At 41.2% G+C, this 13,795-nt stretch overlaps 1 protein-coding gene across 1 annotated transcript in view; it reads left to right on the forward strand.

The window, feature by feature from the left end:
* Positions 1–5,703, forward strand: part of SLC25A29 (solute carrier family 25 member 29) — a 73,759-nt gene extending 68,056 nt beyond the window's left edge. The window contains exon 4 of the mRNA XM_085626363.1: positions 2,651–5,703. Within this exon, the coding sequence (XP_085482489.1) occupies positions 2,651–3,394 (744 nt within the window). The 3' untranslated portion in view covers positions 3,395–5,703. The remainder of the gene's footprint in view (positions 1–2,650) is intronic.
* The last annotated feature ends 8,092 nt before the right edge of the window (positions 5,704–13,795 follow it).

Raw genomic sequence — 13,795 nt, forward strand, 5'->3', positions numbered from 1 at the left:
TCAGTGAAACAGTACAAGCATCTTTTTTTCATCTCAAAATTCTATGGTGCATCTTTCTTTTCCTCTTTCAACTAAAGTATTCAAGGGATGACCGTATTAGCTTACCAGCCTCAATAGTGATAATGATTTGAGAAGTAAGGGTGGGGATTGAACAGGTTCTTCCAGTGATATAGGTGACAAACGTTTGCTCCTGTGTCTTTGTTTGCGGTCTGGCGACTTGTACTGTGGTTGCTGTTGCATGGAAAGAGCAGTGTTCATGGTCTTGGTGTCCGCATCGATTTAGATACTGAGACATCAACAGATTCTGTTCTGCTGTTTCTGTGCCTAATCTAAGTATATAAAATACTTGTACTTCTCTTTAGCATAGTCTATAAGTAGGAAAGGGTAGTGTCCAAATTTGTACCACAGTTTAGCCTACAGTTTTGAGTAATGGTGTTTCCATGCCTGGATGGGTAGGTTTTCCCCTGTTCTATTCGACAAATTCGACTTCTGTTCCATGATGGAGGAAACAGATTTCTTGATGGAAGTTGCCTTTGTTGCAAAAGACTATAGTTGTGTGTTCCCAGAGAAGAAGACTGGACCATCTGTAGGTGCTCAACAAAAATTGTACAAGAACTTTGACATAGCTGGTTCAGTGTGGCTTCTTCCAAATTTCCTGATCTTGCTAGTGGTTTTTGTGAAGGGGTGTGTGTTTGGTCGATTCGATCCCCAAAGATTAGATGCCCCCAAGCTCTGGTGGTGGTCAGAAATCTACATGTTCACTGTAATTATTTGTTCTTGAAAGCCTTTGGTGTGTCCTCAAATGGCCGCCATGGTCTTGGCTTAAGGTCACCAGCCGCCTAGTTGTTGCTTCAGTTTAACTTTGTTGATATTAGACTGCCCCGCAGCACAAACACATAGAGGTTGAAAGACCTAGGTATTAAGCTCGTGGATACTGCTTCCAGTTTTCTACCAGATAGCCACTGAAGCCTTCAGCCAAGGTTTCCTCGAATCTAAATTACCAGCCACATTGGGAAATCTGAGATTTGTGGTTTTACCACATATGTGAAAATGTTGTCACACTAGCAGCTCACAGCAGAAAAATCTCTGGGGAAAGATGTGGAAGAGAATGGTGAATTGCACAAATATTATTTTAACATCAGTCATGTTTGTAGTACCATAATTATTCAAATCTTAGGCTTTCAGTCTATGCCAACTTTGGTCTTATCCATAAAACTGTCATTGTCCTATAGCACATGAAGTTGGATATTTTCATTGGGTGGAAACCGTACTATTGTGGCTAATTGTTGTATGTCCACTATGTTGAGCCCTTGAGCGCTGAATACCTTGCTCATGGGGGGGATATATAATCAAATAAGGAAATGGACAAGCTAGTATTTTGAGATTTATTTTTTTATTTTTTGTGCTGATTTTTGACAAATCTTTTATGTTGACATTCATCGTGTTATCTCACAATATGCATACTTGTCCTGAGCTGACACCACCTTTACACTGTTCCAGGGTGTGCATCATCATACTGCTGTGCCTACATTGTGCACCGACAAGCTATTTTTAACAGTGGTTTTGACTTGCTGCGATATGCCGGTATGATGAATGAACTGATCCACACTTAACAAAAAATACAAATTAATATTCATCCTCATGTTAAGAGATCTTTCATCATACGATCTATGGATGTCGCCAAGCCAGTTAACAACTCCCTTGGGTATTTTTATTTACTACCAATTTGTAGAAAACCTTATTTTTTTTTTATTTTTTTTTTAACTGTACATTACTTTCAGGAACGGTGCTACTATTTTGTTAAGGAAGTAGCGTTAAGATGTGGTTTAATAGGTATCTGAGTCTATGCTATGGCTTTCGGAGATTATGATACCCGAGGCCCTTTTCCATCTTTGAGTATTTTAAAGTCTGGCTGTATAATTAGTTTGAAAAGATGAGTCCTTGATACCAATGTAGCTTGCTTAAATTTCAAAGGTTATTTTTCTCCTTTTCACTTCAAACGCCCAACATCAAAGTGCAGATGTATGTATGGACCACTTCTCAAAAATTGGGTTGTCTCCATAAACTCACTGTTCACAAGTTCACTTTTAAATCTGTGATGTCAAAGTATTCCACATAGCGGACTCCATGTAGTTTTTGGTCCCATGGGGGTCTTGTGTATTCAAAATAAAATGGAATTTTTGAGGTAGTCTAATTTTCAGGTGCAAGTGCTTTACATATGGTAGAATCTAAAATAAAATTAGTTTGAAAGGAAGAGTAGAAATTGGAGACTAAATTTAAGATTACGTTTCCTGCTTGCTCCTCCATCAGAAATGCCATATTATAGAGTGTACTTTCTGGTCCTAATCTTTCAGTGTAAGCAGAAAACATACTCTGGGCAAGTACTTTGGGACACCAAAGTGCACATCTTGTTATGTCCCTCCCTTCCCCCCCCCCCCCTCCTCCCCCTTGTGGGCCTAAGCCAATCAAAATATCCTCCATTGTAGGGTCTTTCATAGAACTTTGCAAATCTTTTCTGAATACCCATGACGCTAAGTATTTTTCTGATTTTGTTGAATTAATCAAGGTATGATTAAAGTGGGAATTATTTGTTGATCATATTGTCAATCACAATTATAATTATGGTCTTCTTTTTATCTCTTTCGTATAGACCTTTGGACTGTACAAGGGAATTGGATCACCCATGATGGGATTAACCTTCATTAACGCTCTGGTGTTCGGTGTCCAAGGAAATGTCATTCGTCTTCTTGAGAATGACACTCCACTTAATCAGTTTCTCGCAGGGGCAGCAGCAGGAGCAATGCAGTGTGTAATCTGTTGTCCAATGGAGTTGGCTAAAACAAGAATGCAGCTCCAGGGCACCGGTGAATACAAATCAAAGTCTAAAAATTATAAAAATTCCCTTGATTGCCTTGTTAAAATCCATCGAAAAGAGGGTCTTCGGGGAGTGAACCGAGGCATGGTTACTACTTTCCTAAGGGAAACGCCAAGTTTTGGATTTTATTTCCTTACATATGACTGCCTGACCAGATATTTAAGTTGCGAACCTAATGACCGCTACATTATTCCCAAATTGTTGTTGGCTGGAGGAATGTCTGGAATTGTCTCATGGCTGTCAACCTACCCAATCGATGTTATCAAGTCCAGACTTCAGGCCGATGGAGTTGGGGGTGTCAATAATTATAATGGAATTCTTGACTGCATAAAAAAGAGTTATGAGGTGGAAGGATGGCGGGTATTCACAAGAGGTCTCACTTCAACCCTTCTACGAGCTTTCCCAGTTAATGCTGCAACTTTTGCCACAGTCACGCTTTTTCTGATGTACATGAGGGCTGGGGAGAACATGCCTGAATGTGAAGCAGGTCCTGCAATACAGCAGCCTTCGAGCCTGTGAACTTGTTTCGGTTGTCTCAAGACTTTCAGATCATGTCCATGCCCTGAGCTGTAATGTTTATGTTTTTACTGACATTCGATCAGTAGAAACATTGTATAAATGTATTGCCTTGTACAATGACCTAATGAATTTCTGAAAATCCAAATAATGTGAGGACTACCATTTCTACAACCCTCAGTTTTAGGTGTACTGTATGAACAATACTGGGGGTCATAATGAAGGTGCTGGAACATTGGATTGCTCAAAATCCCATAGTATTGACCGAACTACTGATCGCAGTGATCAAGTCACAGTGAAGATGGATAACGTTTCACTTTGGGAGGACTGTTACATATTGTTGCATCGAAGATGGAACTTGTGCTCCTCATTGAATGTGGTTTTCTATATTTTTGGTTAGATCTACATTGCTGCTTTTGAGACTTTTGACAGAAATTTCCACTTGCTAAACTTTTTTGGATTGTACTTGCTTGTCCCCTAGATCTCCATTGTGCCTCTTGTTATTTATGCAAAGGCCGTTCTGCTCTTTTGGGGGTTGATCTACACAACTTGACCGACTGTGTTCAGCTCTTGATATACTGTCAACCTGATGCAAGGTTTAAACTGGAATCATTTAGAACCCCTTTGCCTTTAAGCTTTTGAGGATGTATCCCTTTAATAATCATGATGAGGGGAAAAAGTTAAAAAGAGTGTGGTTTTTCTAACTCCTTTTGTTTAAAAGGGCCAGTGTGCAAAGGATGGTCAGTGTTTTGAAATATCAAAATCCTATTGAAAAGCCACATTTGCCTGACTGTTAAAAGAAAGGAAAAAAAAGAAATCTAACGGTTGAAATTGGGTCCTGCCCCTTTTGGGTTTAATTCTAGTTATATCCTTTTAAAGAAACTTCTCAAAAATAGAAATGGTTTCCATGATCTCAATATGTGTGTTTAGAAAGCACGTAAATACAATCAGTTTGTCATTCTGCACTGTATTCTGCTGCTGAGCACCCTCCGTTAATGGTAAGGAATAGTTAGTTAGCTTTCATCGAGGTTGGGGGAGATTCAGCCGACCTTATTTATTCAAAGGAAATGTTGGTCGATAAAGGAGCAAGGGGATTTTTTTTTTTTTTTAAATACCAAACTGCATAGTAAGAACGATTTTATTTATATATTTATAGTGCTGCAGGGTTAAATATGACATTTATTTTAAATGCAGCACTTTTAAACTATACTAACATGGGATTTGCAGATTCTAATGTATGTGCTCAAACCTTTTTAAAGCCCTAATGTCATATGGTATTGCGTAGTGATCCATTGAGTATGAGTGCAGCCCGTATCATCTACTTTATCTGAGCATCTTGAAAGTTGCGCAATTTGCACATTATGGAAAATCCACGTATTGTTGTCTGGGTTGCTCCAGTTTAGATTAGTTCTCACCAGTTTAATTTCTGAGAAACTGTGAGCCCAGGAAAGTATTTAGCACTCCAGAGAATGTCTCGTTGCATCCCGTGGCTTAAAGAAGTGATTGGATCTAAAGGCAATTTGAATGTTTTTAACAGGTTAAAGACCGTGTGAGCCATGAAACGTCACATTTGGCTGCTATAAATTTTAAATGTAAAACAGATTTCAACATTTGGAATTTATTTCTATCTCTTATGGATAGGTGCAATATATATCATGGGTGTGTGTATGTAAATATATATATATATATATTTGTATTGTGCAAGTATTTTCTTCAGAGAAATATTATTCCATTGTACGAGAATTTACAAGATAAATCTGTAAATGTTGCTATACCTTCAGCTTACAATATACATGTTTGAACATACTTGCTTAAAGTAGTGCCTGTAAAGCTGAGTAGGTGATGCTTTTCAGATTGAAGTTGCTACACATCTTTGTAGAACACACTGTAATGGCTGTAAATAAGCAGACAAAAGGGAAATAAAAGTAGTCCTACTTTTTATAAAGGACTTCACTGTTTTTGTTTTTTCATAGAGGGTATATTTTTTTCGGGCGGGGGCAATGTTTTGTGGTATACAATAAATATTGAGACGGTTTTCTAACAGTTTATGGTACTACCTACATCTGTCTAGCTTTGATTTTTAGGGATTACTATATAGGATGGAGAACATATTATGAGCAAAGGATTGGGGGTGATATTTCAAATCTAGAGAAAGTGTGAGACATTTCTTTAACAACAACTTCTATTGTATTTCATAATTTAATTGCAGAATACACTGTAGGCTCTTGAGCAGTACTCACCAAAAGAAGTTTATAGATACTGGAATGTTAAGATTACCACCTTTGAACCAGAATAAATACAAACCCAAACAATTCCATCACCCTGCCTATTGTTTAAGTAACTGAAATTGTGTTTTCCCCCATTTTAAGTGAACTCAACATTTTTATACAGATATTGGGCGATACATGCAGCTAAAATGACACTTAAGATTAGCAGACTTAATCTGTTTTTAAAAAAAAAACATTGAAAAATGTTGCTTTTCGTGAGAATTTGCCTATATTCAAACATTCAGTTCTCTTAATGTACAGGAAGTAGTAGAATTTTAGTTGATCAAGGCTTTTATTTTCCCCAGTGAGAAGTACATTTCATGTCCCCTGTGAAACACTTTGCGATTTATTTTCTCACCTAACTGCTTTCTTGCAAGGCATTGATAAGAAGGAACACAACCTAGTCATGGTCCTATGTCTTTTCATTGCTAGGAACCTCAGTCCACCAAATTAGCGGTGACGCAAGTGAGACACGCTCCACTTTGCATGTTTTGTGATTTAGCCAAGTAGAGGAAGAATGGGGAGTAACTGGGTGTGATGTAACTTAAATAGTGAAAGATCTCTACAAAAACGTAGAAAGACGGCTACAAACAATCGATGGGCCAATCGACTGGAAGAGCATTATAGACCTCGCCAGAGTGATTGTGTGCATGTATTTTGAGGGGTAAGTGAAATACATTGAGGCCTAAAAGACTTTAAGAGAGTCGTAGTAAGCATACTAAAGACAGAGACTGAAGAAAGCCAAACAAAATGGTTGTCAGGCATTAAGAGTGATAGTGGTGAAGCCTGGGAAAGAGAATACTGAGCATTAAAATTGCACAGACATCCAATTAGAATACAAAGTGTCCCTGAGACTGAAACAGGACCATGATGGATGTAACTGAGTCCTGCCTCAACCCACTAAGCCTCGTCTTCCTTCCTGTGTCACTGCAGTAGTAATTAGACATTTTGGAGTTGAAGACCTGATCTTCTGTTAGTAGCACTGGTGTTAATATGGAAAGTTGATGCTAATGTGAAAAGCTATACATTCATTTATGAGAATGAAACTGCATCTTTTTAAAGGAATTTGCCCGTTGTGGACTCACAAATATGTATTCAGCCAAGCTCTGAGACCTGGACCAGAGGTCACTGATTGATAGGTTACAGGTGGGTGGCATGTAGCCTGGAGACCAAGGCACGAACAGGAAACCTTAGATCAAGGTCACTGATAGGCGCAGCGACTCTACAATGGTCAAGGGAGGTTGGCCCCAATAAAGTACACGTGGCTGGCGGAGTAGGTGTCCTCCTAAAACACCATAAATTCAGATGCTACATGAGTTAGGAACATGGTCAATTCGGACACAGCACATGCAGTGATAATGCACTCCCCATGCCGGACATCTGGACTCATTACCCACTGGCCACATTCTGTCCACACAAGGTCGAGGCCCACCTGTATTTTCCATTAGACAATTAATTTAGGACTCCAAAAGCAGCAACTTACATTCCTCACCATACATGGATCACTAGAAATTCTTTATTACCTACGATGAACTGTATAAAAGAAGGCTGCAGACCGATTGTAAGTTAAGATAGTCCTCAGACCTGTACTGTTCTACCGTCCGCTCTGTTTAATTAAACAAACTGTTCCATGTCACTTGTGGTTTTTTTCTCAAGGTGTTTCATGTTCAAGTAACACTGGTGACCGATTATCCTTAAACCAGTGCTTTTTCCTCCAGGTAGAAGGACACTGGAGTGCTACCTTGAAAAAAGATAATGTAATCTAGGCTCTAAGGTTGGGCTATATTAGATCTTGTTTATAATCAGTTTCCAGCAGCTATCCTCTGACTACTTTTGTGGCATAGTGCTAATTCTTGCTGGAGTTGCAGGCCTAGCCCAAATTCCCCACCCCTTTTCCCTGTGTGGTCAAAGCTTGCGATGGGTGACTAAAATAAAGTGTCATTACTAAAAGAAATTAAAGTGTGGCTGAGGGGCACTGCAGCTTCATGTCTGAGGCAGTTGTCCTGTGGCACAGCAGGTGCTCCACAGACACTACTTTTATCTCCTTTCCCCTAAGCCATTCATATTCCACAGTACTAGTCCGACTAAGATTTGGACCTCCCACTGGTTGTTGCTGGATAGAGTAACATTGCTGTGTGGTCCCGATGCCTTTCTGGCTTGCTGCTGTTAGCAGAAAGAGAAGGTACTGACCTAACTCTTCACCACCTCCTCCATCTATCTTCCCTTGTATATTTGCCCATGACGTTGAGGGTTTGTCCGTCTGTAGCAAGCCTTCTCATGTGACTGCCATTATTTGTGTCCATATTCCTATCCCTCTTGTTCTGGTTGCTAGTGGGCCGAAATCATTGCACTCAACAAAACATTGCATGTATACATTTTAAAAGAATTGCTTGAACATTAGGTTGATGGGAAAACTGATGATTGGAAGTGCTACATTTTCTGAATAGAACATATTCATTTCTCTATTTGGGGAGATTTATGCACCTTTACACATAACTTGCGTTACATCATAGCTTGTGATTGTCTCTCTTGGCAGGTGGACCATAATATTGAAGTTTGTTTTCTAATGGGAGGCAGAGACTGGATTGTAGCTCTGATGCCACACCATTCCCACTCTTCGTTTTCTTACTCCAATGTACACTTCTACATTTTACCAGACTAATGTATTATCACCTTCACTTATTTCTTCCATACCCACTCTATTGTCCTCCCCCCACATACTGAGTTTAACTCTTCCACAATTAATTCATTCTGTCACCAGTTTTAGTTCCTCTGCATTCTGTAAAAGGGTAAGTTTCCACGCAACACATCTTGGGTATTGAATGTCTCAAAATAGAAAAACTCTGAATATACACTAGGCACAAAATTAAATTGGTAGATACTGGATCTACCAATGGTGGGCATGATACCGCCATTTAGTGGGTGGGACGGGAATACCTTAGTTTTTTTTTTGTTTTTTTTTTGCTGGTTGTCATTTGATCCTATTTGGTGGTCAGTCCATACCCATGTGATGTCAGGTGTGCGCTCCAGAAGCACATGTGCTTGGTCCTCCTCTTCAGATTCTTTGTTTCTGCCGTTGATCTGGAAGTAACAGCTGAAGCTCCACAGACGCCCAAATAGAAGCAGAATATTTTTGATGGATTGTTGCCCGAATCTGGGGAAAAAGACAGCCTACAGAGAACATGTTGAGGAAAAAATAGAAAACCACCTAAGACAGTCAAAAAAACTAGGTCTACCAAGTAGACCGATCGCACCGCTGAATAAGGCTCATACGGGGGCTGGAATCATTGAGGAAGATGGTTTTTTTGAGGGAGACGGAAAATGCACCTTGTGGATTTACCCTAAGTGTCACTATAAATTTTCCAAAAGAGTCTGCCATCAGGTCTGCAATCTCTGCTGGCTAAAAGATCACAGCACCAACGGCTGTAACGCCTGTGCCAAGTTTCAACCAAATACCTCAACAACCACAGTGAAGCAAATGCAGGCAAATTACTCTGTCATAGAAGAAAGGAAGTTTGTCGCTGATGGACCTCTCCCTGTGAGCATGGATGAGAAGAATGTCTTGGGCGGAGAGGTGGCTCAGGGGGATGGTGAGGTTATTGATCGTCCAGAGCAGCTGCCGAAAAAGCTCAAGGAGGAAGGACACCGAAACATCTTAATGTAAGATTGAAAAAACATAATGGAGCTGAACCAAAACATTCAGACTCTAAGCCTTACAAAACTCTCTCTGTGCCAACCAAAGAGAAGTTGAAACAAAAGCAGCCACACTGATCCTGATCTTTATTTGGAGCAGTCAGCAGACCCTGGTCACAGGAACAAACCTGTAGAGATGCCCATGGGAGGGACTGCAATTCCACAGATTCCCCCAAATTGAAGCAACTCCCCTGAGAAGACCTGGATGGGTGAGCTTCCAAAGCTCAATACCACATTCCTACCACCAACATGCAAGGACACTAAAAGTGTAGCAATGACAGTTTCCCACAGCCCAATGCAAGAGAAAAGAGCTAGATCTCCTGAGAAGCAGGCTTCTCATGCGACGCCGCATTTCAACAATCCCACAACATAACACAAGTTGGGGGGGGTGCTTTCTCCAGGAATGGAGGAAAGTCATGTCAAACAAATGTATTTCTCTACATCATCCAGTATGGTTATTGGATAGAACTTTTCAAAACCCTCTCCAGGCCTGAAACCAAAGAAAATATCTCACTGAAATGAAGAAATGTTATGTCTGCAATGCAAGGTGGAATAGCTCCAGCAAAAACAGGCAAAAGAAAGTGTAGGCCAATCGGTGACATTACTCTTTGTACTTTCTGGTACCAAAGAGACAACACTACCTCAAATTTTAGATCTTTGCTCCTAAACAAGTTTTTAAACTCAAAAATTCAAAACTACAAAGCTTCAGGAGGTCAACCCACAGCTGCTGGAAAATTAATATTTAGCAACAATAGACCTAAAAGACGTACTTACACATTCATATGAACCACGGATGAAGTTCTGAGTGCTCCCCCCTTTGGCATCAAATCAGCATCCAAAGGGTTTGCAAAATACTTGGCAGCAGTTGCAACTTGAGAAGAAAAGAAATACATGTATATCCCTACTTAGATGACGAAAAAAGAAAGCGTGTTCTCACATTGCAGGAGGAGCATCAGGACTGTCCTGGACAAACTTCACAAACTGGCATTCACAATAAACCTGGAGGAACCCTCACAAGAAAAAGAGAAGCTATTTTTGAGATCAAGGATCAGCACAGCTAGGGCCAAGGGTCTTCCCTACTCTCTAGAGGATCCAGCCATTAACAGAACAATCTCACCACTACTGCTGGCGATCAGTCTCTGACTGAGGAAAATGGGGGGAAATGATGGGCATGATTGCCTCCTGGATCCCGCTGTTTACCTATGCAAGTTCAATTCAGGAATGGGTTTAAGACCAGTGGTCACAAGCAACAGGGAGTTTGGAAGATCTGGTGGTTCTAACACAGAAGGTACAAAAAGATATGAGCAACTCAACAGTCAGAAGAACTTTCATGCAACCAACTCCAACGGTGACCTTCACCACGGATGTATCCCACACTGGATGGGCAGCGCATATACGAGAGCTCAACATCAGTGGATTTTGGAAAGCATAGCAAGCAGTCCAACATCTAGATTTGCTGGAGTATAGGACCGTTTTTTCTGGCCTTCCAGACACCGGTGTGGAGATAAACAGTGCAAATTCAGCCAGTACAGCCACAATGTTCTACCTCAACAGACCAGGGAGGGGGACAAGGTCATACGCACTCTCTTTGCTAGCCCAGGCTGTCCAGAGAAGGATGAACTTGATAGTGGTATACCTACTGGGCGTGGAAGCAGACAGATTACACAGACAAGCGACTGTCTCACATGCATAGGAAGTAAATCAACAAGTAGTTCAAAGGGTGTTGCAAGAGTATGGCACACCAGAGATTAACTTGTTCACAACACTGGCAAAAGCAAATTGCCGAGATTTTGTATCCAGGCACCAGCACTACCACTTCCTGGGGAATGCCCTGTTGATAGACTAGTCTTGGAAGTTTGCATTTGCTTTTCACCCAATTCCCCTGGTACCACTAGTGATAAGCAAGTGCATACGATCACAGATGAGGCTGACCTTGATTTGCCCCACAATGGGCAAGCAAACTTGGTTCTCAGACTTCATAGAAACTGCATTGGGAACATAGACTCATGACTTATTCTCCATGTAGAGAGGCAGGTTCGCCTGGAGCCTAACAGCCCGAGTCTAGCAGACTGGCTCCTGAGGACATAGAGTTTTGACATTTAGGTGTTCCTAAGGGATCAATGGGCATTCTAAAAGGCTAGAAGGCCAAGTATAAGAAGATGCAAAGCAGCAAAATGGAAAAGATATTTCTTGTGGATGCAGAGAAAGGACCTGCTGTGCAACCAGACACAAGATACCACTGTGATTCGGTACCTAACATACCTGCTAGACAAGAGTTTAACTTGCACTTCATTAAAGGTCCTCTTGGCAGCAATAGTTCCCTTCACATGGGAACATATAAAGAGAAGCTTCTTCACTTCACCTGTGATTTAAAATTCCTAAAGTGAACAAAGAGAATAGCTCCGCTGAGATCGGTACGAATGCCTAGATGAACCTCAATCTGGTACTAACACACCTAATGAACTCCACAATACAGAACTCAAGTTTGTAATCCCCCTTTTAATTGTCAACACTGTGCCACACAGGGTAAGTGAAATGCAAGCGCTAACCTCTCGGGAGCCTTACCTGCAAGTACACAAGGACATGCAAACCAACCCACTCTTCATACCAAATGTCATAATCACAGTTTAACAGCAAGCAACCCATTTATTTGCCAGGGTTCTCCCAGCAGCCTAAAACACTAGTAGAAAACGACCTACATACCCTGGATGTACGTAGGGTAGTCATGTACTACTTAGAAAGGTCAAAGGCGGTCAGAAAAGGAAGCTAATTATTTATATTGGTTGCAAATACAAACGAGGGCTCACTGGTAACAAGACACCATTGCACGATGGATGTTCCAAACAATCCAGATATGCCCTACAAAGGTAGGTGTGCAACTGGAGACCAGACTAGACTACTTTCCACAAAAGATAAGAGCCACTCGACTAAGGTAATCTGGACCAAATCTCTATATAGCGGGATAATGCACAGCATGTGAATCCTGAAAATTCTTCAAGTTTAGCGCACCACGTTAGGGAAGTAACCTTTTTGTTAACCCCCCCCCCCCCTCCCCCCCCAATTTTTATAGCTGAAAGTTAACACTTGGCGACCTTGATGTTATCTGGCACATTTCAAATGAAAGAGGAACAAGTCAGCTATTGTATTCACAGAAAGTAACAAAGTAATATGTATGTTATTCCACTTGATCGGTGCTGAAGAATTTAACAATTTACCCGTTTTGATGTGGGCTGTAGGAGTAACTAGTGTTTGCTTGCTGGTTAGGTTGGGGAAAGGGAAAGTAAGTGTATGAAATGAAGCATGGAATGCGGAAATTATGGAGCAAGGAAGTCTGAAAAAGCATTTGGTTGGGGTATTTTTGTTAGGTCGTGAGTGACTGAGAGAAATACATATTATTAGGTAGAGTTCAGTAAGTCCAGAGAATAAGTATTGGTGAAACGAGTTACTCCTTTGGGAAACGTTCACTGGTGGTTTCCTTTCTATTGATGGCTGATTGAACATAAACAACAATTTTGTTTAGAGGTTTTGGGGCGTCATGTGCAGTTTGGCAAGGCAGTCCCTCAGATTTTCCTTTTGTCAGGCGATGCGAATGCACAACAGGGAAGGTAATTTTTATCATTACAAATGTGATTTGAAACCTTTCGGGATCTTGGGAGAGCCTAGAGACTCCCTTGCTGGTAATGAGTGTGTGTGCAGTATCATCAAGGGAATTACCAAGGATTCCTGGGGCTAGGTATCTTCTCAAGGCGCTGTTCCCCATCAAGTTGCAAGAAGGAACAGGGACATCCGCATGGCAGTGCTTGCACCATCATATAGATGAATGCCATCACTCCACCATCCTCCAGCTACCTCTGTAATCGAGTGCAGTTACTGCAGGTGGGGGGGATGGTGTGGCGGTGTTTATGCAAGGGCACTGCTACCCAGGTATGGGGGGGGGGGGGCTTACTGGGGATATAAATGTTTTACTACTTTTCTGAATTTGAAAATGCTGGGATTCTGATGGGCCTGGAGGAGGAAATTGCCAGGCCACTGAAAAGAACAGTATCTTTGTCTAGATGTATTTAAAGTTAGAACACATGGATAGGCCAGCGAGCTAGAGCTGAGCTGGCACGCAAATGATGCAGTGCAAGGTGAAGTGACTAGAAGTGGGACCATCTAGCTGTAAAACAGCTTGTGTGCTAACCCGAGTGCTATAAGTCCTGTTCAAATAAGCATTTTGGCACTAGGAGAACGACCTCTGTGATGCACTGTCTGACTATTTACTGAATACATTTTCTGTCATTACTAATGGCTCTCCCCCCACTACCTCAAACCATTATTTGCCCTCTGCTACCACCCTCACTCCAACCATAGTCTATCTCCTTACTCCCAAATGTATTTCATCGAATCATGCCTGCTGTTAGAACAAGCTCTTTGTGATCCCTCTTCTCCCTCCATTGCTCAC

The sequence above is a fragment of the Triturus cristatus genome, chromosome 9 (genome assembly GCF_964204655.1).
Source record: "Triturus cristatus chromosome 9, aTriCri1.1, whole genome shotgun sequence".
In the NCBI taxonomy this organism is placed as follows: Eukaryota; Metazoa; Chordata; class Amphibia; order Caudata; family Salamandridae; genus Triturus; species Triturus cristatus.